General features: G+C 38.9%; 1 protein-coding gene across 2 annotated transcripts; it reads left to right on the top strand.

The window, feature by feature from the left end:
* The first annotated feature begins 151 nt into the window (after window positions 1-151).
* Window positions 152-27,214, top strand: LOC5565654 (probable ATP-dependent RNA helicase DDX20). Of its 2 annotated transcripts, XM_001649954.2 has the most exons (3): window positions 152-286; window positions 11,801-12,115; window positions 23,987-27,214. In XM_001649954.2, exons 2-3 carry the CDS (start codon window positions 11,935-11,937, stop codon window positions 26,989-26,991), a joined length of 3,186 nt encoding a protein of 1,061 aa, XP_001650004.2. In that variant the 5' UTR covers window positions 152-286; window positions 11,801-11,934; the 3' UTR covers window positions 26,992-27,214. The 2 variants fall into 2 exon arrangements, with proteins under 2 accessions (XP_001650004.2, XP_021696905.1); XM_021841213.1 differs by lacking the exon at window positions 11,801-12,115.

Below are 27,214 nucleotides of genomic sequence, written 5' to 3'. Positions count from 1 at the left end.
TCGTTCGCACTCGCTCACCCCGCTTGAGACAAGCGGAACAGACAGGGATGCAAGGGAACATCAACCATAATAAAGCACTAGTACAAATGGAACGAACCCGTTGAATATCGATGGAAATATCGATCATCGCCGAGCGAAGATGATACCGAACTGTCACGAGCCGAGTGCTGACGTTTCGTAAAAGTTTGAGGTGTTTTCTTCAGGGCTCCAAGAGAAGATTTTACCTGAAATTTGTGAATAAAATACATGTTTTATTAGTTAAACTTGTTCTCCAAGCAACGCAACGGTAAGTTTTGTCACTCTGTAGTAAATGTGCAATGAAAAATATCGGTTTTGAACTAAATTTATCAACATCAGATCCTTGGGACTGAATGTAAACAACCCAGGGGTAGGAATCTGAACAAAATTTCTGGCGGGACATTTGGAATGGACTTATCAACGGTCTTCTTTTATTGGTGATCTTACGCAAAGCTAAAATGCGTAGATGGCGCTCTTCTGGAACTGGGATTAGTGCATCCCAATTAAAATTTCTAGTGATAACTTTGGAAGAAAAATCACCACAATCATTTATCTGACAAGATTTTAGCAATTTAAGGCAAAGGAAACCGTGAATATTCATTTCAATTTGAAAAACTCTCGCAACCTAACCTCACTTTTGATCGCCAATTGTCGACTTTCTTTTTCTTTTCCGCTGTAAATGCGGGCCATGTTCACATAAAATGGGGCTCATTCATTTATTTCATAACACTGAAAATGACCATTATTGATACCCACCCACCCCTTCGTAACGCTTTTTTTGTTTTGAACTTTTCTTGAGGAGTAATGTAATCCGCTTGAAATTATTTCGGTAAAAGTAATTTTGCATGAAGCAAAAAATGAAATGTTTTACTTTTTTGAATTTTTTTCAATGCGATTTTTAGTTTCTGATTTTTTTGGTTTATTAGTTTTGATATGTAGCTCAAAGATCTATAACGAAACAAAATACATTTTTCAGCAATGAGGAAGTCATGTCCGTGTTACAATATTATTCTCGACGCCGAGCAAAATCAGCACTGCTGGTCTGTTGCCAAATCATTCCATTTTACTTCCGCTTATCTCCCTATAAAGGATCACTAATTCATGCTGGCGATCCGGTTCCGCTTTCCGTTGCCGTTCCGCTATCATTGCGTTTAAGCCTTAACTTTGACATGCGTTTAAGCCTCTGCTTTGGCAGAGAACTACAAATGTTAAGCACCAGGTGAAATCGCTTAAAATAATAGTAGTTTTAAGTATTTAAATATCTGCTTATTTTGAGTTTTTGAATTTTTCTTCACTCATCGTTTCAACCATTTTCACCCAAGCTACGAATGTATAAACAAGCCAATTTTTAAAAAAAATTGTTGAACAAATATTAACCAAAGAAAAACTACTATTATTTTGAGCGATTTCACCTGGTGCTTAACTCTTTAGCCGGTAATGTGAAAAAATAATAAAATTGAGCATATTTGTAGTACTCTGCCAAAATTTCATGATGATTGCTCATAGGGTAACAAAGTTACAGCATGCCAAAGTTGAGCATTTTGTATGAAAATCGGCTTTCACTACTATTATTCTTAACACAACTGTACAAAACAACGTAGATGCGAGCCTTTTCTCCGGTGTACGTATAGAGGCAGCTATCGTACCTCGAACGTTGAAATCTAAGCTTCACCATAAATTTGTGGAACCGCTCATTCCTCTGAAGCACCTGCTTCAAATCGTACAGCGATTTGTTGTGTTTGCTGACCATCTTTTATTTCTCAAATCATGGCGATTGCTTCGTGAAAACAGTTTTCTTTGAAAGTTACCGTTCAAAAATACAGTTCGTGCGTCCATTTTGTGTAGATGCATTTCCTCTGAACAGCAACGCATGAACGGTACCCATTCGCTCATACTCATATGTCTCCCGATGGATGGAATCCGTATCGCTGCATCCTTTTGCGACCATCCTTCGATCTATCGTCGTTATATTTGATCTTGAAGACTCACTTAAGGTTGAGCTACAATGATGTGAGCGGCAACGCGGCGCGGCAGGATTTGACAGTTAGCCCATACATTTTCTGTCAAAACCTGCCGCGCCGCGTTGCCGCTCCCATCATTGTAGCTCAGCCTTTACACGGCATTGCTCGACATCCATCTAGTAGGTCTACTAAATCTTAGGTATGATTCTACTCCCGCGATTTAAGTTTACCGCCAGCTGCCATTCAGACCAAGGCGGGTTCAGTTCTCTGGCTACAGAGTACAATGCACACATCTTGATTCAGACCAGTTGTCTCGCTTCTTTGCCTCGTCGATCATCCCTGAAATGATTTTGAATAGCTATCAGCATGAAAAGTAAACGCACCATACAAATGATAATCGGAAAATCTGTTTTCGATTTCCTTCGGTTCGTCTTATTGTGCATTCAGATTAACTTGAGACCGAAGTTCATAAGAGAAATGAAACATCACCAACAAAAGTTCGTCGGAATTCTACCGAAGTGCTACGCCGACAAAGGCGTTCCTTATGCGTCAGCGAAGCACTAAATTAGAATGACGATGCCGAACATCGCCGAAATTTTGACTGCCGAACTTCTAATTGTCACTCGAATTGTCAATACTACTCTGACTTCTTCTTCTCCATTTTCATCTTCTGATAATGATTCGTACACATCGTTATCTCCCTCCTCTTCTTCAGTTATTTTTACTTCTTCAATTACTTTGTTTTCCGTCAGCGCAATTTCCTTATCGGGCACTAAGTTTTCCAACGTGTAGATGGACGCTAATTTGGGCTTCGGTTCTCCAATGATTACATCCCGTGAGACTACAACTTTTCGTTTTTCGGAATTCCGCAGCCTGTATCCGTTTACAGCGTATCCGAGAAAATAGCACACCTTGATTTTGTTATCCAGCTTGCTTCTTTTCTCTTTCGTGCATAAATTTCCCAGCCAACAAATGTGTTCACATAATTTAAACTGCAGCTCAATAAGCCTAATCTGCTTCTGGAAAAAAAAGTCGAAGATAATTCTCGCCGATTCCTTGCAGAAATTTTCTACAGCGACTCTCGTTTGAACTGACATTTCTTTTCAACTACGATAAAAAAGCGCTTTCTTGATCGATTCCTTGCAGGAATCTCTCATGTATCTCGATAGGCCAAGAAATTGCTTTTGCTGATTTGCTATTGTAAAAAGTAATTTCTTGGCCTTTATTGATTCATGGAAAATTTCTGCAAGAAATCGTTTTTTTTTTTTTCTTATTTTTTGTAATCGCAGTTCGCAGTTTAAAATAAATTTCAGTTTAAACAGAAATCGCTGTAGAAAATTACTGCAAGGAAACGGTGAGAATTTTCTTGAGCGATTTCATTTCATCAGAAAATCACCCTTTAGCTTTTTAGCCTTTAGCAGCTTACTCGTTTACTGCACCATTGTTTATTTCCGAGATTTTTTTTTTTGTAAACCCCCCTGGCCCCTCCCTATTTACGCCAATGTGTATTCCTTAGTTGTGCCCCCTGATAACATAGTCGAAAAATGTATAATTATTTTGTTTTAAATGTCATTTCATTGGAATACATTTATTCAACCATTCAACGCGAAAGTAGAACCCATCATGGAACCAAGCTTATGTGAGCCATCCCCCAGTCAGATAGCAGTGAAACAAGAACCTGATGCCGAAAGTTCTGCCAGTACATCATTTGACCAATCTGCGTCGTATGACGATGGATTCATCGGAGCCGCTCTCATGGATACGCTGCGCAACGTGCCAGATCCTTTGTGTCTAAGTACGCCACGTGGCAAAAAGAACCCAATTGTTACGTTAGATACGATTAAGAAAGAACTACATCACGAGTGTAAACTATGTGGCAAGCGTTTTCGGAAAACTGCAGATTTCTACCAGCACCAAACGACACACAGCAATCCTCTGGATTGTGAAGTATGCTCCGAACGGTTTTACAAGGTTTGTCAATATCTGCATGTAATGGGTCGTTTATCATTTCTAAACAGATATATTTTAGCCATGGGATTTAACAAAACATCAAATGGAGAAGCATAGCGACACAACTATGCCTAAATGTAAAATTTGCAGCAAAACATTCATTGAACACTGGAGACTACTGCGACATATGCGAACACATTCTAATGAAAAAAAATTCAGATGTGATGTTTGTGGTAAGTGTAAAATGTATTATTTGCTCACACATGCATTCATTTTTTCCCGAATTTCAGAAAAAGCATTTTCCGAGAGTGGGAATTTAGCAAAACATAAAAAACAAGTTCATTCAAAAGATCGTCCGTTCAAATGTGAAATTTGTGATAAAAGCTATCCGCAGAAAAAGGATCTCCAAGGTCATATGTTGGTTCACACCATGAAACGATTTGCCTGTTCGATATGTAAGGAAGAATTTGCAAAAATAGAAGAAAAACGTGCCCATGTGAAAGCCAAACATCCTAACGATTCTATTGAAAGGTCTTTCTCGTGTGTACTTTGCAATGCTGTGTTCAACTCTAAAACGAAATATTCGAACCATTGTCTTACGCATGGGGAGCGCAATTTCCAGTGTCCGCATTGCACTAAGAAATTTCATACGATTCCTCGTTTACGAAAGCATTTACGATCCCATCGTGTTGAAGAACATTCTAGGTATGATAACTGGTTTCGAGTTTGTCAGTAATACAATTACTAGATTTATATTTCTTCCAGATGTGAAATTTGTTATAAGTCATTCTCCCAGGATTCGAACATGAAACGACACATAGAAATGATGCACATGCGGAACAATCAATACTACTGCTTACATTGCTCGCAAACTTTCGAGTTGTCTGATGAACTGCGACTTCATCGTGAAACCGCGCATGTCAATGAACTTCCTTTTAAGTGCGCATTTTGTGAAAAGGCTTTTTCTCACCTGCAAAGCCTTGCTAATCACAGCAAATGTCATCGCAATCCAGATCGTCACTTGAAAGAATTCATCAAACCACTGAAGCGCAAACGGAGGGCACACAAAAAGAATGATGCTGTAGATGTTGATTCGCTTGCACTGTCGAGTGACAGCGAAATGAATGTAGAATCACCAAACGCTGAAAAACAGAAAACATCGTCGAAGAAACGAGGTCGACCAGCAAAAAGTTTAAATACAATGAAATTGAAAGATTCAGGAGAATCGGTGCATGTAGGCGAAAATAATCTACTTAAACCTTTGAAGAAAAGAGGTCGCCCGAAGAAAGATCCCATTGATTCACAGTCCAACAAAATAATATTAACTACTGCAATAAGCGATATCCGTGATCCTGATTTGCTTGATAGTCAAAACTTATTGGAAACACCGATGAAAGAGATAAAGCAAGAGCAGGATTGGATTGAAATAGGTCCTGTCATGATACAAGAAAACTAGAAAATGAACCAAGAGATATTGCCGCTGAAATTACCGCAAATTTAATAGATATTCATGTATTTCATATATAATTATTAAATTCATCATTTAGTTGTCACACATTTAAGCATGCTAATGAGTTATGAAAAACATATTTTGTCAATGAATTATTGTCCCTCATACACTTCAATAAACATAAGAATTGTAAAATAATTGGAAAAACAAATATTTTTTTAAATTTTGATTCGAAATACCTTTTTTGTTTGGTTTTTAGTTCAACCATGTTAACAACCCTTGCAGAATGTTCAAATTTTATTTTCTTCTATATCGCCACTTTTCAATTTTCCAAATCGATTTCCTTAAAACATTTGTTCAGTAATTTTAATCTTAAGCCTGATTTGCTACTGAAAAGGAATCGCTAAAGAAATTTCTCGCCGATTCCTTGCAGAAATTTTCTACAGCGACTCCCATTTGAACTGACAGTTCTTTTCAACTGCGTACTGCGATCAGAAAAAAGCGCATTCTTGATCGATTCCTTGCAGAAATTTCCCATGCATCAAGATAGGCTGAGAAATTACTTGTCAGCAGCGAATCAGGCTTTAATCGGCAGTGGAGAAGAATTATCAATTCAGCGTAAATTCAACGTAGCAGATTGTAGCCCATCAATTCCATTTCCTAGCTAAGTATGCTGTTCCGCTTCAGAAAAGTAGAAATTTTGGCAAGAAATGGCCAGGAAAGATTCTACAGCGAGCTCCATTTGGAAAGACATTTCTTTTCAATGGATTTCCTGCTTTGCTCTTGTCCATCATCTTGATCGGCAGAAGTTTTCTCGATTTATTTTGTATGGGGAAAGGCATCTGACTTCAAATTTCTCGTAAATGAAAGCATTAATCGGAAAAAAAATATTTGGTAGGCGTGATAGTCATCATCATTACGTACAACCGGTACCAATTATTTTTTTCGGAAAAAGTTCCCAGTATTGAGAAATAATTCGTTGGATGCATTTCGCCATACAAATATTTTTCGCGGTACCGTTTAGCTATTTTTCGTGCATAGACACGAGCGCATGTGCGTTACTGTGCGGTGAGTAGCGAATCAGGCCATGCACGTAACCCATTGCGTACTGCGAACGAAGAAAAGTGTTATTCTTGACCGTTTCAAGAAATAAATTTCCTACGCATCGAAAATTGATCATTAAAATACTCGCAAGGCCGCTATGGAAAGCATAGATAGTGGCATCGTTATCTTGTATGTTTGACAGAACAGTAATATCAACAGAAATATTTGACTATGGTAATAACAAAAGAATTTCAATTTGTGCCTCCAAGTTAACCCAGGCGATCCCCCAGCACATCAACCTGCCCCTCGTTTTTGTTGAAACGACGCCTTGAAATGACAGTTTGTGCTTCTTTACCACCCGTTCCATCGAAGCAATCTTAATTATGTCTAATTTTGTCTTCAAGTGTGCTCTGAAGTGGAAAGTCGATCATTTTAAACATCACGTTTCTCGTACGAACTCAATGATTGACAGCAGCTCTTTAAAGAAAGTCATTGAGATCAATTCAACCCCTTCTAACAGATTCGAACTGGTATTGAAGTAAGATACAGAACTTGCGCTCCGAAGACTAAAGGTTCGAAACTGGGTAGGATGGAAATATTTATTTTAGCCTACACATATATTGATCTTTTCGGTAATCTAATCCGTATGGTTATGAAATTAATCAACTCATTACGCGTATTAAAGATGGATAAATTATGAGTGAAATTATGAAAAAAAAATCTACATGCTCGACTGGAATTCGAACCCAGGACTCTTGTATGCTAGACGAGCGCTTTACCAACTAAGCTACCGAGCGACTTGGTTACACAATAACTCAGTTGGTTACAAGTTTCGAATTCAAATCCCCACAGATCACGTGGACCTTTTTCATAACCCACATCCATCCATCTCATATCTACTACACACGCGCGAGTGCGATTTATTTTTGTGTTGAAACTGTTTGCCTATCATACCCCCATCGCTTCCACAACAACTCTCGCATACTCTGAGATAACGCCCTAAAAGCCATTGGTAGCCACGTGTGTAGCTCGTTGTTTCTGAGCAAATGAAAGAATAAGCATCCACCAAACCAACATCACGGACAGGTAGATAATGATCCTTTCTTCCACATAGTGTTGTTAAATAAAGGCTGGGTCACAATGGTGTGAGCGGCAACGCGGCGCGGCAGGTTTTGACAGAAAATGTATGGGTTAACTGTCAAATCTTGCCGCGCCGCGTTGCCGCTCACACCATTGTGGCCCAGCCTTAACATGAAAATCCATTCAAATCTCGCGTAACTTTTCAAAACGGCCTATCTAACAATTCACACATTTCGAGTAAATCGAGCTTGAAGGTTGTGAAAATATATTTTGAAACTGTATCAAAATGAAACAATTTTTCCCCACTGTGTTGCTTGTAGAGGGAAGCAGTGTAATAGAGTTCAACGTAAGAAATGAAATTTTGTCAATTTATTTGGAAATTACACTGAAATCTATAAAAACATCAGATAGGACGTTTTGACCAAAAATATGTACATAGGATAAATCACATAGGTCGTTCTGTTTCAACAATTGTTACATTGGACATTCACTTCGGTCATTTTGTTTCAGTTATACAGTCAACTCTCCCTAACTCGATATTGAAGGGACCATCGAGTTAGGGAGGTATCGAGTTATAGAACACAAAACCAGTGTAAATGCTATTCAAGGGACCATCGAGGTAGCCATGAAAACCAACTTTATCTATGGTTCTCTAACTCGATATCGAGAAACGAAATATCGAGTTAGGGAGAGTTAACTGTAGTAACATCGGACATTTTGATTTGAGCACACAGCAAGCATGTTTTATTTCATTTTGTATCCACGTGCACTGAACTGATTCAACATTCAAGTTGAACTGCTAATTTTGTTGCAGTGTGATAATCGCAGGCACCAGCTGTGCTTTGTTTTGATTCATTTGAAGGAGGGACGAATGACCTTCGGGTTAAAGTCCCTCACAAACAACAACAATTTGATTCATTCAATGCCATGCCGTCACTTTTTCCCCTCCGTCTATGTGTCCTATGTAACAACACAAGGAGGGGAAACGTTGAGCTGTACATGGGACTTTTTGCTTTCTCGCTGTTTTTCTCTCAATCTTCCCCCCGTTTCAATGCTGGTTTTGCCCACACTTGTTCGTGTGTGAGTTACCCACTGCACGACGGGTGGTGACGACTGTGTTGCATTCGGCACCAGCCGTCGGCGCAAACAAGAAATAGCGGTGGGAAATGATGACGATGACGGCGCCGTCGATTGTGTTGTAGAAAACCAATGCCAAACAAATACATACAGCTTCTCCGCTCTTCGGTGAATGATTGCTCTGTAAATATATGTGCGCAAGTCGCGCATGCACGTTGCTCGTGTTGCTGCCGTGCCAAAACACAGTTTTGTGTACCTCGTTCTCTTTTTGTTATTTATTTGAACGTATTCAATATTGCGACTCTGGAAATATCGACATTTTGTTGCGGTGTGCTAATCGCAGACACCAGCTGTGCTTTGTTTTGATTCACTCAATCCCACGACGTCACTTCTTCCCTCCGTATATGTGTCCTATGAAACAACAGAAGGAGGGGAAACGTTGAGCTGTATGTAGGACATTTTGCTCTCTCACTGATTCTCCCTCAATTTTCCCCCCGTTTTTATGACGGTTTCGCCCACATGATCATGTGTGAGTTTCCCACTGCATGACGTGGTGGTGGTGACGGCTGAGTTGCAATCAGCACCAGCCGTCGGTTGAAACAAGAAATTGCGGTGGGGAATGATGACGATGACGACACCGTCCATCTTGTTGTAGGAACTTGAGAAAGGAGCCCACGCCTAACAAATACATACAGCTTCCCCTGCCTTCGGTGATTGATCGCTCTGAAAATATGTGCGCAAGTCGCGCATGTACGTTGCTCGTGTTGCTGCCGGGAAGCATATTTATATGCTTGATCGATCATGCATCTGAATCAGATTGATACAATGACATCATGATGCTCAATCTTGTGCTCAATATCATTCCCCTATATGCACGCAATGCACTAATAATATGAAAAAAGAAGTTGCAGCTGATCCAATCCAGCGAAACGGTAAAACATGGTTTGGCAAAATGACCAAAATACAGATTTGTGTAACTCATTCCCTTTTTCTCACTTGAGCGTTTTCAATTTTGCGAGGCAGTGCGACTCTGAAAATATCGACTGAAATGATTGAGAAGCAGTTATTATGACATTCTATACATCTAAGTAGTGTCTCAGACACGCTTCTACAAATCATTCTACCTTTTAAACTCCATTCCAAAGCTTTATTCAGGAATGTCCAATGTAACATTAGAATCGTGTTTATTCATAAATGTTACATAGGACATGTGGTTGGTTCTCTGATCAAAGGTCCAATGTAACAATTGATTAAAAGTGATGCAGTTTTGAACATTGGTCATTTTGTTAAGCTTTTAATAGATTAATTTATTGTTAATATATCAGAACGAGTGTTCTAGCTGCTAAGTGGTGCAACGCAAATGATTTGCAATGATAATCTCAATTTGTTTACATTTGTTACTTAGGACGTTTTGAAAAGTTACGCGAGAAATGCTCATAAACAACGAGCTACACACATGGTTACCAATGGCTTTTAGGGCGAGATCAAAAGTTATGCGAGAACTGTATTGGGGAAATGTATAGATGAAGGAAGGCCATCAACGTGTCGTTCGCATTCAAGTGACAACACTACAGAGAGGCAGTCACTCTAGGGTTCATGCACAAATTACGTCACGCTCCAAGGGGGGGGGAAAGGGTCAAGCCAAGCGTGACAAGCCTTACAAAATTTTCAGATGACTCATACAAAAAGTGTGACAAAGGGGGGGAGGGGGTCGAAAAGTTGAAATTTAGCGTGACATAATTTGTGTACCATCCCCTAATACATAGTTACACATATATTGAGCTTTTCGGTAATCCAATCCGCATGGTTAATAAATTAATTCAATACAGTACCAGATTAAAGGCCTAACTGACAAATGTAAACAAACGGAGTTTTATTCACCTAACAGTTTATTTGATAAATTACAATCATATAATGCACATCTGTTCCTTAAAAATTACGTTTATCACGAAATAAGTAAGAAAAACATAAAGGCGCATTTGATATTCTGTTTCGGTTCGAACTCTGATGTCAATTTCGCCCATCTTCTCCCCCTGCGGTAACCGGGCGCATTTGAGATTGAGTGTGGCAGCAGGGCGCATTTAAACTGAGTGTGCAGAAGGGCGATAGTGATAAAGGTTCGTGTGAAAGAGCGTAGCAAAACGGCGAAGCTGATGTTAGTCAAACCAGAAGGACGAGGTCGAAAGGCGCAATCGCTGCTGTCAAACTGAAGAAGACGAGAAAACGAGGGGCGCAACAGCTCTGAAGTTTGATGAAGGGCGCATGATGGACTTTTATTTATTTTAAAATGTTATTCATAATATGTAAATAAATTAAATGTTTTGCTACAAAAGTAATACTGTAATGCATCCTACAAAAATGCATCATGCGATTAAATCGATCGGAAACATAATATAGAATTAAAATTACATCTGCTAAACTTCAAACCGATTTTACTGAGAATGTATTAGTCTTCACATTCGCCCTAATTATAACTCTGTATTGAATTAACTCATTACGCGTGGTAAAGATGGATAAATTATAAGTGAAATTATTTAAAAAAAATCCACGTGCTCGGCTGGGATTTGAACCCAGAACTCTTGTATGCTAGACGAGCGCTTTACCAACTAATACACTGGAATAATTTACACACTGCCAAACTCAAGGCAAACCCAGCACCGCCGTGTGCTCGTCAATTTTGTATACTGAATCTCAGAAATAAATGACGTTTGTTAGCTGACTTTCAGCAAAATATAATATGTATCTTGCTGAAATTTCATTGAAAAAAAATATTTGCTGAGCACTCTGTAATTCCAATCTCAGCAAATGCCTTAAAAAATACCGACAACAAAGCAGTGTGTACTAAAACTTTAGACACAAATCTCGCAAATAAAGCATCAAACGACGGTGCAATATTCTTTTTAGCTGCACTAGCAGAAAGCCTAATATAAGAACATCGTCTTTTTTTTTTCCAACGTTCATTATTTCTGCAGATTAGTGTCTTTTAAATGATGAGTAGGGTCACAAGTCTCAGCTTGTAACAACCATATTTGGGTTCAGACGTTTCATCTGGTCTGACGCCCTAATTCTAGCGCACGCTAGAACAAGAGGCAGCATTTTAACATTCCTGTGCCTCGTTTCACAAGTCAAAACAATCGATATTTCCTATCGCGAACCTCGAAAACAAACACCACTCCAAATGAAACGCACGCAGCACTTTTCTCTTTTCGACTCATTCCAGTTGACCGAAAGTGTGGAAACAGACGCAAAACCGTTTTGATCCGCATCATTTTTTACGCTCTAGGCGAAAGGAAAAAAAAAAAGTGCAACAAAGTTGAGGGGAAAAGTGTGAAAATCGGAAAACCTCAATCCAGGATGGCCGGCCACAAGATGAACGACGAGCGGCCCCGGACGGCGGACGTCGAGTTCGATTTGTCGCTCCAGTTCTCGAAGATGTTCCTCTCGGAACCGGTGCTACGAGGATTGACGCGAAACAACTTCACCCACCCTTCCCCCATCCAGGCACGTGCCATCCCACTAGCTAAGCTGGGACTAGGTATGGAATTGGTAGCCACCGCTCCGGAGATCAGGGCGGCCACAAACATTCGGGAATTTGAAACCATCGGGAAGTTCTTTTGGTATAGTTACCCCACAGTTGTGGATCAACAAAATTCAGAACAATAGTGACGCTATACAAAACAAATAGCTTTTGCTGAATATAGTTATCTTCGGGAATACACCTCAAAACTAGAGGATATTTACGAAAAAGTGTCGATTTCTATAGAAATTTCAAACGTCGTTCCCACAGATTGACGATTTTTATTATGGATCAAATCGACCCATATCATGGATCAAAACACTACAACAGCAATTCATCTGCGATGTAATTGAATAGTGTGTTAGTGAAAGCATACGTATCGGAATCGTTTTATGTTTGATGCATAAATCTGGACAAACATCAGAAAAGGGCACATCGACATTGGTTACCAATGGCTTTATAGGACGCTGTTCAGCCCAATTCAACTCTATCACGTTTAACAATACCACTATCAGGAAGAGCTAACACTAATCTTCCTGATAGTACATAGTGCTAGTTTGCGTGGGCGAGCTAAAATGGGCTCAACAGCAACATTTTTGAAAAAGGGTCAAGACCTTTTGGATCCTTCTCTAATGTTTTTCCAGGACTATGGTAAGGTTTTCAATGCCCGAATAAGCGCTTCTAGGATTATGGTTGAGGTGAAGATGAATTGCAGCCAACCTCAAATTTTCAAGAGCACAAACCTGGAGAACCGAACACCGAGCTGAAAATTTAATCGATTGGTCACCACCAGCTTGTGACCAATTGATTAAGTTTTCAGCTTAAACTGATGTTTAGTTCTCCAGATTTGTGCTCCTGAAAATTTGAGGTTTGGCTTCGATTCATCTTCACGTTAAGCATATAATTGATTGCGATACTGTTAGATTTATGGTTCACGTAGGCAATATGTGTTCTGCGAAATTGTGACTCTGGAGTAGACCTGTTCATATTTAAAAAAAATATCTGGAAATCTACCGGGCAAGCAGTATTCGGAATTCTCATGCTAAGAACAATGTCTGGTCAAATTTTCAGCTCATTTGATAAAGATTTCAGTATGCTTCAAGTTGAAAATGTGTTTTTGGGCTTATTTCAAGGTTTGAAAAATCATAACTAGCATGTGGAAAATCAAAACCACTTGCTATTACCACTATTTGAAAGCTAATTCTATTCTGTTAAAGTTTGTCGAACGCGCTAACAAGATTAAATTGAGTTTAAACATTTGTACTCCGCTGTACCCAGAAATTACAGTTTTCTCAATATATATGGTATATAAAACATGCATTGGTATTATTTTTTCAGGCCCTAGTCAAAGGGAATCAAACATAATATATTTATGAATTTATTGACCATCAACAGATTACATGTTGCTAAAGGCAATAAATTACAATAAATGCCCAAAGATCGAGCACCGCATCGCAACCTGATGATAGTTAAATCATGCATGACACATGTACCGGAAACGAATGAATTGAACAAGTTAGCATTGCTTTTTCTTTCCGAGTGATGATTGTTTTGATCGCATTTCACTGATAATTTAGAACGATTTGAAAACAATCATCATCATCGACTGAGAAAAAGCAGTGCTAACGTGTTCATTTTTTGTATTCCTTGAAGCTCACGGTGGTGCGCTTGGCTCACCCACAGTGGATTTACAAATGTACTTCATAATTACCTATTTTTTACAATTAATTTCCGTAAGATAAATGGTTACTTTGAACGGGATTGACTTTTAGATATGCATTGTCATCATGTCTGGAAATTAAAAATCCGAAATTTTCATGCAGGCATGCTGTTCAGTGAAAACAATTCCCGAAAAAAGAGATTTTCAAGAACCTCGAGATACAAACCTCAACCAAACTATGTTAAAACCTGCTCCAATCATAAAATTGTGTTCGGCAAAAGTTCGTAGAATTGGATAAACTACTAAGTAGAAGTATTTCCGATAAATGTTGATGCTTCGTTCGGTAGTTATGATTTTTTAAAGCTTGAAAATAGCCTAAAAACACATAATTGATTTGAAGCACAACTAAATTTACTCTAAATTGACTGAAATTTTGGCCAGAAGTTCATTTCGCAATGAAAAATCAAAGTATTGGTTGACTGGGGAGTTTCCAGACATTTTTGAAAATATGAATAGGTCTACTCTGGAGGGTATTTTTTAAAGACTTATTTTTAATTATTCAGTCATCATTTTCGTCTTACTCCTCGCAGTGAATCCCAGTGCATAATTGGAGACGTTCCTTCAGAGACTCTTACGCGATTATTCTCCAGCAATTTCTTCTGGAATACTATCTGGAGCTTCTCCAGAAATCCCCTAGAGATCTCCCACTGACTTTCAGGGAATACGCCCAGAAATTCCTTCAGACGTCTTTTAAGGAATAACTTAAAGAATTTATTCATTATTTTTCTACAAGAAATCCAACAAAGCTTTCTCCCGGGATTACTCTTGTAATATTTACAGATACTATTCCAAGAATGCCTCTAGAGATTTTTCCACCAATTCTTTCACCGCTTTGTTCCGTAGTTTTTGTAACAAATTTGCCAAAGATTTCTACAGTTCTTATAAAAAAAATCTTCAAAGATTCTAGAAAGAAATCTAGGATTTTTCCGGGATACGACAAAAAACTATTCAAGAGGTTCCTCAGTTCTTCATGAATTCCTCAACGGTTCTGAGAAATTGTTACAGAATTCCTCCGAGTATTATTCCATAAAATCATTGCGATATACTGCCAGGAATTCCTCTTATCATTTTTCAAATGAATGCTCCACAGATTCTTCCAAATTTTATTTAAAGTTTCACACCAGTAAATACTTCAGCGTTTATTATGACCATTCATGTACAAAGTTCTTCTGGGATTGCATTTGATTTACCAAAATATTATTCTAGGATTTCCTTCAGAGATTTTGTCACCGTTTTTATCCGTACGGTGAAAGCCCCATGAGTCAGAACATCAACATAACTCGCTATCGGCTCATGGAATCATACTAAAGCAAAATTTTACGGTAACTTTGATGGTCTCCTCAAAAAGCATATCTGTTTCATAGTTCGATATTTCCATGAGTCGATGGTCCCTTCAGATATGCACTCATAGAGGTGTGACTTTAGTTACTCTAACAGACCTTCCAAAGATTACAACAAGAATTCTGCCAATAAAATCCCGAAAGGTTTATTCCAGAGATTTTAAAGGGATTCGTTGAAGTTTTTTCCAGGAATCCCAAACAAGCCATTTTCATAGTAATTCCTTTGTGAATTCACTTAACCTGGGATTCACTTTAAGTTTCTTCCAGCACCTAATTATTCCAGCAAATCTATCAAGATCTTCTAAGAATTCCTCGATTAATTCCAAACGGGATTCAAGTTCCTCCAGAAATTTTGTCAAACATCCACGACTCATGAAGGGAACATCGACTCATGGAAATTTCGAAAAAAGGAGCAGAAATTCATAGTAACCATGAAATTTTGATGTTAGTATGGTTTTATGATTCGATATTGACTCATGGAGCATCGACTCATAGAGGTTTTACTGTAGAAATTTCTCCAATATGTCATCTATGAATTACTCTTGCAGCAGTTCTTGTAAACAATAATCAAGTACTTTTTTCAATTAAAATCGCTACGAATTTTTCGAAAATTTATTTGAAATTTCACACTAGCAAATATAGCAATTAATCCGACCGTTTCTATACAAGTTTCTACAGGGATTCTAAGAAACTTTGACAAATCGCTGGATAGATTATATAAAAACTTCGTTGGGATATTTCTTGAAGAATTTCTGCAGGAGTATTTTATGAAGATATCCTTATACAAAATTTTGGTTGAAATGCTGAAGAAATACTGAACGACCATTCTGGAGGAGTACCTAAGAAATTAGTGTCAGAGGCACGTACACATTCAAACCAAAGATAAGACAAACGTTGGCAAATCATGTCCACGGTAGCCCAGAAAACTTTTCAAACTATAGAATCCTAGACAAATTGAAAATTACTGTTTTCATGCTAATCATTAACCCAATACTGAGAAAGCTTCAAGATCATTGGTTAGATCAACTTCATTAGTGATTTATTATTTTATCAAAATTTATATTATTTTTAAGACCAAATCACTTCGACAGATTTGACAAAAACTTGAACAAATTGCGAAACTTAACAGCCAGTGATATCTCATGTGGATTACCTCAAAGATCCGTCACCTACGCATTTTTTGCAGATGACACTGCGTTTCTAGCGACTGATAATGACACCAAAATGGTAACCTGTAAACTCCAACATGCCCAGAATAAATTACAGGAATTTCAACGAATGGCGAATCAAAACCAATGCTGCGAAATCTCAACCAAGATTTCTACCAACAGCAGAAATAACCGTCAATGGATCAAACATCTCCAGGAAGGCGGATGTAGAATATTTGGGGCTAATCCTAGATCAAAAACAATTGTTCGATAAGCACAAAAATCGGACTATCAGTAAAGCCAACTATATATCTCGATCCCTTTAAACACCCCTTAGATCACCACTCCAGATAACCAACTCCTTCTCTACAAAAGTGTGTTTAGGCCTGTCCTCACATATGGCTGCTCAGTTTGGGGAAATTGTGCGCTGTCCCAACCTACGACGCTCTTAAGTTAAGCAGAATAAGCTTCTTAAAATGATGCTCGATAAGCCCCTGGTATTGTACCGAAGAGTTAATCGAAAAAGAATCGTGGAAATGTCTGGAACAAGTTTGGGTGTCCATCGAGCTTGGCGATCGATCTCTTTTGTTGTGCACGCTCTACATTGCTCCTGATCGAGTTCGTGATAATGAGCTTATAGAGGCGCACTGTGACTCAATCATCACTGCAATGGAAGCCGCCAACCCGTCTACGATATTTTCATTTTGGGCGACTTCAATCTACCATGCATTTCGTGGATAGCATCTCTCTCTCGGCTTCCCCTATCCAGACCCTGTACACTGTTCTATGCATGATTGTGCAGTCACTCCTTCAGACAGTTACAGCGCAGCCACACTAGTACAAATCAACTGTGTAGAATCGCCAAGAATTTCTCCGACATTTACTGTCTAAAATCACGCTATTGTTCTCTCGTGCGTTCCACGTTGGAATATGGTTCCGCTGTTTGGAGTCCTATTTATAATAATGGCGCAGAAAGGATCGAATCTGTTCAACGCCGATGTCTCCGATTCGCACTCCGTTTGCTACCTTGGAGAGATCCATTACACTTGCCGAGCTATGAGAGTCGATGCCGATTGATAGACTTGGACCTCCTCCGGAACAGAAGGGATACAATCAGAGCTTTAACTATTGCAGACGTTTTACTGGGTCGTATCGACTGTGGCACAATCCTGGTTCGAGTCCATCTAAATGCCGATCCACGCTTCCTTCGGAACAGCGTCATGTTGAGATTGCCTCTAACTCGAACAAACTACGGACTTCACGGAGCACTTAGTGGATTGCAGCGAGTGTTCAATAAAGTCGCATCATTGTTCGACTTCAATACCACCCAAATGATGCTTCGCCGAGAGTTTTTATCATTTTTTGACGAACGAAGAGTTTAGTTTAAGTTTTATCTCTTGACTGTTTAGTGCTTTTGTTAAGTTTTTGTCTTCCAATTGTTTTATATATATTTTAGGCATCATTGGGGCTACAATTTGCCTGTTGATGTGTTTCAAAAAAAAAAGAGTTGCATGAAATAGCAGAAATTAAAACAATTTTCAGATTTGCAGAAAAAGCTGCATAAAGATTCAGATTAACTTGCGAAATGTCTAATAATCCGCTAGGGTGTTTTATGTATTTTGGACAGAGCGTTACGCGTATATAATTTGACCACATCCATTTGATTTTGCCGTAAATGGCCCAATTATGTACGCGTAACGGCCTGTCCAAAATACTTTGATAACCCTAATTGTTGCCATTTTCCATAAGCATAGATGTGGTACTATTAGTCGTACGAATCGATCGAAAATTGATTCTAGGGTTTTTTATAGTTTTTTGTTAGAAAAAAAATTAGAAATAATAATCGACATCCTAAAATAGTTGAAAAATGACATTACTCGCAGCTGTAAGTGGCATAAATCTCTGTAAAAATCTAAATTGTAACAACATTAGGTGAAATCGATTGAGTAAACAAATAGATAAGTAAGCTGAAAAAATATCAACTCAATTTGACTTGCGATCAGTGGCGCGGGAAGTGGGTAGGGCAGGTTGGACATGTACCGTGAAGGCCCCTAACTCTGCGCAGCTCCTAATTCTGCGCACTTTCACCAAAATCCACCAAAATCTGGTAAAATACTTACATTTTTGATCAAAATTTATTTTGCATATATTGCTACAATAGTAATAAAAAAGTACGCGAAGAATTTTCTTGACAAATTTACGTTTATTACTTTAATAAAAAATAAAATAGCTTTAAAAATATTGAAAAACGTCCAAATTGACTGCCCGTTAGCAAAAATGCTAAGGGAGTACCTCATCACTTAAGTCATTTTAAGCAAATTAAAGAGAATATATTTCAGATTTTTAGTACGTAGTCACTAGTTTATTTATCGAGCAATCATCACTGGTGAAGTGCAACTTATTTTCTCTTCATTTTCTTATTCTTCTTGCGCATAGTAAGGAACCATTTTTCAATTATGTTCCTTACTATGCAAAGCAGGTATAAAACGTTATTTTCAACATACAATCAACCCTCCAGATGTCGATATTGAAGGGAACCATCGACTTGTCGACACCATCGAGATATGGAATAGAAATGCTTTGGAAAATTGTTTGAGGGGGCCATCATAGTAAGGGAAGATTAAAAAATGACGTCCATCATATTTTAAGGATTTCTACACTCCGTCCCCTCAATCCCCTGTCGCGATTTTACAGTACCTAATGAATGCATTGCCACATTTTCGTATACCCCTCCTCCCCTGAACGATGGACGTAATTTTTGAATGCTCCCTAACCATGCAAAAAAAAATGATTTTTTGTATAGTTTCATGAGTCAATATCGAGTAATGGAACATCGAGGTTTAATCGTTGGTTTAGATTTTAGAAAACTAAGTTAAATAGATGTTTTGGAAAACATATGATGATTTCGATTGTTTTGAGAGTTGCACTTAATGGCATTCAATTGAATTATAGATAAAATTCACTTCACTTAGTAAACTTGTGTTAGAGACATTCCACGCTCCACTGGGAACGTAAAGCCGTATAAAGCAAGAAAATAAAGATTAATTCGGAGTTTAAAAGCTAGTAATGCTTTTAGTAAAATACTTCAACTGTTATAAAGAATTTATCGAGTGCGCAGAGTTAGGAACTTTAATGCGCAGAATAAGGAGCATTGCAAAAATTAATGCGCAGAGTTAGGAACACGAACACCCTTGAGAAAAATTAAAAATTTGCTATACAAATCATTACTTAGTGAAGCTTTTATATTTTTTCCTTATACATAAGATCAATAAGTATTTGTTTCCAAAATTTCAGAATATTGTGTTTTGTTTTCAATTAATTACAGCTGTTTGAAAATTAAAAAGCCTTAAGTGCGCAGAGTATGGGGCCTTCACGGTATTACGCACACAAAATCCTGGGTAGGACAGTCAAAGGATTGTCCTACCCACGATTCATTAATTTGTTTTCTGGAAATAGATGAGGAAGTTGAATGATCCTAAGGACAGGACTGGTAAAAGGTTTCGTTTAAGGGATTTGATCTCTTTTTTATCGCAAGTTTCAAAAAAGTCTCTATTTTTAATGGAAGCTCTTTTAAGTATCTATTTTAATCAAAATTTTCTTCTATTTTCTTGCTTCGAATTCTGATGCAAATTAGTACAGGCTCCAAAGAAACCTTCAGAAACTATAACGGGTTCAACAGGCTTTTGAAGAATTTCGTCTCAGATTCTCCGAGGAAAAACTTCAGGAGTTATCACAGTTATTTTATTTAGAATACCTTCAGGGTCTCCTACGGAGATCTCTCCAGAATTTCTTCTAGAGATATCTCTACCCATTTTCCCAGAAATTCTTTTAACGATTTTTCAAATGATGCTTAGAAAAATATCCCCAGATTTGCTCCAGGAAATTCTTGACAACTCCAAAGCTACTACCTCTAGTAATTTACTCATGTTTTACTTTGATTTTTTTTCTTCAACTATCCTAGAATTTCCTCCAGACATTTTTCACTAATCCTTCAACCGAAATCGGCAGAGATCTTCCAATGATTTCTACAGAATTTCTCCGAAGAAACCCACAAAGGTTCATTCCAGATTGTTTGAAAAAATAGCTAAAGGTTTTTTTTTTATTCAAGAAATCCTGCAAGAATTCCTCCGCCTGTTCATGTGGATTTTTTTCAACAATTCATTCACGTTTCCCCCCAGAATTCTAAATTTTTTGAGCGGTTCAAGGAAAAAATACCGCCTGGATTAATTTTTCAAATAAAGTCCTTGGCATTTCCTTGGAGACATTCCTGAAAAAAATTCTGAATAAGAAAAGATTCAAGGCTTACTTGAGAAAATCTCAAAGAATTACTGGAGAAATTTCTGAAGAAATCTCTTAAGCAATTGCTGAAGGTATCTTTAGAGAAACCCCAATCCCTAGTTGAAATTTTATTTAAATCATGAAAAAAAATTTGAACGTAAATCTCTAGAATCTCTGGGATTATTGATTGAATTCTAGAAGACGTTTTAACCGGTAATCTTAGGAGGATGCCCAGAGAAATCAATAGATGAAACACTGGAGTCTTGGAGGAGTTGAGACCTTCTTGAAAAAAATCTTAAGGTATTTTTGGAGGAATTCTGAAATAGTATTTGGGGGAATTCATTACTGTGATTCTCCTTTGAAAAAATCCTGGTTGAATTTTCGTAAGTATACTAAGCAAAATTCTCCAAAAAATTCCCTAGGAAAATTCGTGGATGAATTCCTTGGGAAATAATCACTAAATGAACTCCTTTCGAAATTTCCGGCGTAATATCTGGCACCAGCCCTGTAAAGACGTAAAACTTTCTTAGTTTTGTGGTAACGATTGACATAAAAAAGAGGGGGTTAGAGAAAGAAAAATGAGGGTGTCAGTAACAAAACCTAGTTTTAAGAAAATTTACTATGATGTTTTTCAGTAATTTTTCGTTTTATATACAAATTGTATGAGAAACGAAAAAATCAAACCAAACTTCAAAGAATTATGTTATTTTTTCTTGGAGGTGCGACTGGTATGTTGATGTTTGAGGTTATGGCTTTCAGTCTTAAATAAAACTCAAAAATGGATTTTCGCTTACATCCTACGTTTCGGACACTTGTATTGTGCCTTTTTAATTCCTTGAAAAAACCGCAATACATGTGTCCGAAACGTCGGATGTAAGCGATAATCCGTTTTTGAGTTTTATTTAAGACTGAAAGCCATAACCTCAAACGTTATTTTTTCTGTTAAGCAGAAAAATCAAGTGATAATATCGTTAGAACGCTTGCAAACAGTAGAATTTCCTCAACTCAACTCAAAACCGATCAAAATGACACTTACACTCCTTTACGTTTGAACCCCTCATACATAGTAACTTTCAATTTCCAATCCAGGTTTAAAAAATTTCTTAGCTTCACTGTGCACAAAATATTGTCGGCGCGGTAAAAAGTTAGAAATGATTCCCCGCCGAAGTTGGATTTATCTCAGAACCTATGGGAGATACCTAACTTCGGAAGTGGTGCATTTGATTCGCATCATCAAATACGGTCTACTTCCGATGTAGGGTATTTTGCATGGATTCCGAGAAAAATTCAACTTCAGCGAAATGCATTTTCTAACGATTGACCGAACTTGCAATATTTGCCAATGGTTTGTCCTACCCATGGTTTCGAACGAGGATGCGCCCCTGCTTGCAATTCATAGCAGGACGCAAACTAGATATCACCGAAGCTAGAAACTACCGGATTAGTTGTAAAATATCTCAAGATGCTCAAGATTCTTGGTACATGAATCATCGTGCAGAAACTCCCTCAAATATTTTGCTTGAATTTCTTAAACAATTCTGCAAGTATACTTCCGGTATTTCCGACAAGAATTCTTTCAGAAATTCTCCAAAATATACTCTATTCTTATGAATCATGGGAAATATGATCAAATCACTTTCTAGGAAATAATCAAGGAATCTTACAGAAATGCTAACGACAATTCAGTCAAAAACTCCTAAAGAATGTGCTTCGAGAGCTCTGTAGGAATTGCTCAACAGATCGTCAACACATTCTTCCACGATTTGAGAAATCAAGAGCATCATCGGTCATCGCAGCAGGACTATAATAAACGAGCTTTGCTTAAGATACTTATATTTAGTACCCGATGCTATCGGTCTTGGGTTAATCCATTAATTATTCCAACGATTCTTCAGGAATCTCTTCTTGATACTTCTCCATGCAATTATTTGTCAAGAAACACTTCCAAGAGCTCATGGTAATTAATCCAAAAACATACCATCTGGCTGTATAAATTCTGTAAGAATGTCACTTCATGTTGAATCACGGGTAGGATAATCCCTTGACTGTCCTACTCCGGTTTTTTTTGTGCGTAAGACATGTTCTATCCACTTCGTACGCCACTGAGTGTAGGCATATCTGTAAAAATTATTGCTTGAAGATGTCCTAAATGGAAATCTTGAACAAAGCCCTAGCAAAATCGAATGTAGAATCACTGAAATTTGTTAACGGATCTTTGAAATTCATGATGGAATTTCTGAGATTATCCTAAAAAAAATGTACGTTGAATTCATGCAGGAATTTCTTAGCTAGGGTAGGTGTACCAGTTATGGACATATTTGTTTCCTATTTCGCCATACGGAAAAAATTGGTTATTTTCAAGTTTTTAATCATTCTGTGTGTTCAAGTAGTATGATATCAAATATATCTTGATGTTGAAACATTCAAAAATATTCAAAATGTGAAAGTTTTCGATAAAACACGTATAGCCAAATAGGGAACCACTATAGCCATAACTGGTACACTTTCCCTAGTTAAAGTATCAATAAATGAAGGATTTTTTTTTTTTTTTGAGTAATGCCTATAAAAAACTTTGGGCAAATACTTACCTGAAAACTAATAAAGGAATTCCTGGAAAAACAGTAATACGAGCAGTAATATTTGTAATTAAAAAAATGTACATAGAAAAATGGCTGACTGGATTCTTTACAAGTTCCTATGGAAACTCGAATCTCCTGATTCCTGATAATTTGTGTTTTCTTGATTCCTGTATGGTCCTTTTTGGCTCCAGTTCGGTCTCTTTTTGATCTCTTTTTTCAAGCATAAAGTCTATAAAGTTCCTATTTCATAGGCGCTTGCTGCTAGCAGTCCTGACTGTCTAAATTTCATTATTAGATTTAAACTTTGTAGAAGTCTTCAACGAATATTTTGGAGAAAATCCCTGAAAATCCGTACATAAATCTCTAGGGGACTGAGGACTTCATTGAGAAAATTTCTGGAAGAATCTTTAGAGGAATCTCTGTAATAATTTTTGAAGGTCCTTCCTTAGAAGAGCTCCTGGGGTAATTATTGGAGGCAGAATCCGTGAAAGAAGCACAGGATATATTCCCGAGAAAATTATGAAGAATTTTGATTACAGACTTAGTGGTTACATAAATAGAACGCTAGAGGTGCTATTGTAACTAAACTAAATTTAATTTATCATTATCTTTAGTTGTAATTTTCCATCGATTGTTCAATCACACGTAATAATAGAAACTAATATGATTAATCCTTCTACTGTTACATACCACCGAATACATACATCGCATAGAGAAGAATACTAAATGATGGGGGATTAATGTAAGAATTTCAAAACTGATTCTCTGTGGCCACCCTGAGAGATTGTTCCCTTTACTTAATGGAATGTTTTATCTTTTTCCAGATTTACTGGTACAAGCAAAATCCGGAACGGGCAAAACACTGGTATTCACTGTGTTGATAACGGAGAACCACAATCCGGACGTCATGTTCCCACAATCGCTGACGGTTGTGCCAACTCGGGAAATTGCAGTGCAAATCGAGGACGTCCTGAACCGGATCGGGTATTCGGTTCCGAATTTCCGCGCCAAAAGTTTCATCGGCGGGTTGGACATCAGTCAGGACCGGAAGAACTTGCAGAGCTGTTCGGCCGTGGTCGGAACTCCCGGGAGGATCAACCATCTGATCAAGAGCAACGTGTTGAACACAAGTCAGATCAAGATCTTGGTACTGGATGAAGCAGATTCGTTGATAACCGGATCACTCAAACCGGAAGTTGACCAGATTGTTAAAATGTTGCCCACTAAGAGGCAAACGGTGGTCTGCAGTGCAACGTATTACAACAACAGGGACCGCGAATTGCTGAAATACCTGAACGATAAATTCATTGGAGTTACGCCGAAGAAGGAAGTTCCGGTTCTGCATGGCATTCGACAATTTGTTCAGGAACTTCCGGAAGCGAAGGACAACATTAAAGAAATGATGGCAAAAATCGCCGAGCTGAATCGCATACTGAAGAAGGTTCCGTATGGCCAATGTCTGGTATTTGCAAACACCCAAACCAAGGCGGACACTTACTGCAGCTATTTGGGGCGGGCTGGATGGCCAACCGAGGTCATCCGTGGAGGACAAGAGCAGCGCGTTCGATTGAAGACCGTTGAGAACTTGAAGGAATTCCGTTGCCGGGTGCTAACCGCTACCGATGTCATTTCGCGCGGAATCGATGCCGAAAATGTGAATCTGGTAATCAACGTAGATGTTCCGAGGGATAACTCGGTCTATCTGCATCGCATTGGGCGAGCAGGTCGCTTTGGCACTCAAGCCATCGCAATTACCCTGGTTTCGTCGAGTAAAGAGATGGACCGCTTTCGCAAAATCCTTCAAGATATCGGAGGTAACGATATGTTTGTGTATCGCCTTCCTGCGGAAAAAATGGAAGAAATCTGGAATTTTGACGAATATGGTGAAAAATACGCCAAACTGTACGCATCTAAGCTGGAACAGGAAATTCGCGATCAGGACGCGGATCGATCGTTTTTGGAAACCATCGAAGAAGTCGATTCCAAAACGGAGCTGGAGGTCAAATCGAACGAAACCGTATTGAACGACAGTCTGGAAGATCAGGTGAAGAAAGTGAACTCCGCTGTTGAGATGGATTCCATTGAGGATTTGTCCAAAAATTCGAAGAAGCAGTTTGAAGCCACAGACGATGAAGGGCAAGAGGAAGTAGTGGAGAGGATTATTCCGCTTAGCCTTCCGGAAGACGACTCCGGAAACAACGCTGCTCAAAGTGGCGAGACCAAAGATGTCGACGATGTGTTCCTCGCTGCCATCGGAAAGGTTGATGCTGAAGAGGTACAGAGCGGTAATCAATTAGAGCTGGCCTCTGAGAACAAGCTTCAATTTGAAGATAACGAAATACAGAAAGTAATCGAATCCTCGGGAAACGACGAGTCGAGTGCAAATGCAGATGACATGATTCTGGCCGCTATGAAGAAGCTGGAACTGGAAGACTCGGTCACGCTATCCAGCGAATCGCAAATCTCGGACGACAGTATTATATCCAAGGTAGATCAGAAGTTCCTGGATGCTATGAAGCAAGTGGAGCTCGAAAAGGATGTGGAAAATGGAAACGTCCCAGAAGAATCACCAAATACCAACGAAAATATAGAACCACCAATTGATAAAATGTTCCTGGAAGCGATGCAGAAGTTGGACGTTGAAGACCAAGCAGATCAACAGCCCCTCTCTAACGGAGAAAACGTTGACGAACTCTTTCTCGCGGCCATGGAGAAAGTCGAACGTGATCCGCCAGAATCCTCGGAAACGTCCGACAAACAGTCATCCTCTGAAACATCTGAACTCAGCTGTTCCACGCCCGAATCTTGCTACACCAGTGACAGTTCCTTCAGCTCCAACGCCACCAAAAAGGTGGAAGTTGGATCAAACTTCACAACACCAAACTCCCGGGTTCAGGGAATTCGAGGCGCCATGCCCGATCATCAGGTCAGCTCCTCCAGTTCCAATAATTCGTCGGAAATCGATCACAACTCTGACCCCGAAATTCCTACCCAACAGAACAGCCTCAATCTAGAGGTGAACAACGATGCCCTGTTTGCCAAAATCATGGAACAGAAAGAGCTTGAAGCCGGACAACTGCAGCGCCCGTTCCAGTTCTCCATTGACGGGTGCAGCTTGGAGGTGCACGATGACCCGGTCAGCGATAGGGACATCAATTCGCGCAAAGGATCCGTTCCCGATGTGGTACCGAGCGGAATCACCCTAGATCCATCACGACTGCAGCATCAACCATCGGTCGAGGAGGAAGAAGAGGAAGCGGCCACATTCGATCTTAACTCCAACACGTGCGGTTCCAACCATGGATCCGTGTTTGAACCGGAAGAAGCCGTTATTCCTCAAGATAATCGTCCGAAGCGAATCCGTTTCCAGCAGCAAGACGACAACTCTCTAGAACTGCACTCAAACTCCGTCGGCGTTATTCCGGGTGGGGCCAGTCAACAAGGTGACCAACCGGAAGTTGACCCCTTGGCACTTCCCCAAATCCCAGATACCGTATCCGCCACGGAGGAAGCCGATGATGCCAGCTCCTATTCCTCCCAGTACGACAGTGAATCGTCAAACCCATCCTTCTTTGACCAGCAGGTCTGGGAGTCGGAAACCCAAAATGTTCCCGATGAGGCACAGCCGGAAGATCAACAACAACAGCAACAGGAGAACAACGCAGACCCAGCCCGGAAGAGGAAAGTTTCGAAAAGATCGAAGAATGCCACCAATCGGTACCATCGGTCGCATTCCAGCTGGACCACCCAGTACTGGAACCAGATGACGATGATTCGCGATTACGTGCGGTTTGCGGCCTACGCCCGCCACAACGCCTTTGGCAATTGAAACCGTTTTGCATTTGTTCTGACTACCATTTTACGAACCGTAACACGTAGCCAAGTGGTTTTTGATCTTCTTCGAAATGTGATGTTATTACTCTACTTATTATTATCGATTTAGTTTTCAGTTGCTCCTGGATTATTATTTTTTTGTTGGCCATGAAGGCTCTTGTGAATTAGAGAGAAAGAGACAGGTACATTTAAATAAAAGTTAATATTATAGTATCCTA

The sequence above is a fragment of the Aedes aegypti genome, chromosome 2 (genome assembly GCF_002204515.2).
Source record: "Aedes aegypti strain LVP_AGWG chromosome 2, AaegL5.0 Primary Assembly, whole genome shotgun sequence".
Lineage (NCBI taxonomy): Eukaryota > Metazoa > Arthropoda > Insecta > Diptera > Culicidae > Aedes > Aedes aegypti.
Note: the sequence above shows the minus strand (reverse complement) of the source record. Positions and strands in the feature narration are given on the sequence as shown.

What these genes read in the sequence shown, in the direction of transcription:
- LOC5565654 (XM_001649954.2), top strand. Translation starts at nt 11,935, where the DNA reads ATGGCCGGCCACAAGATGAACGACGAGCGGCCCCGGACGGCGGACGTC. An exon ending in ACTAGCTAAGCTGGGACTAG is followed by an intron (nt 12,116 to 23,986) that starts GTATGGAATTGG and finishes ATCTTTTTCCAG; the next exon opens with ATTTACTGGTACAAGCAAAA.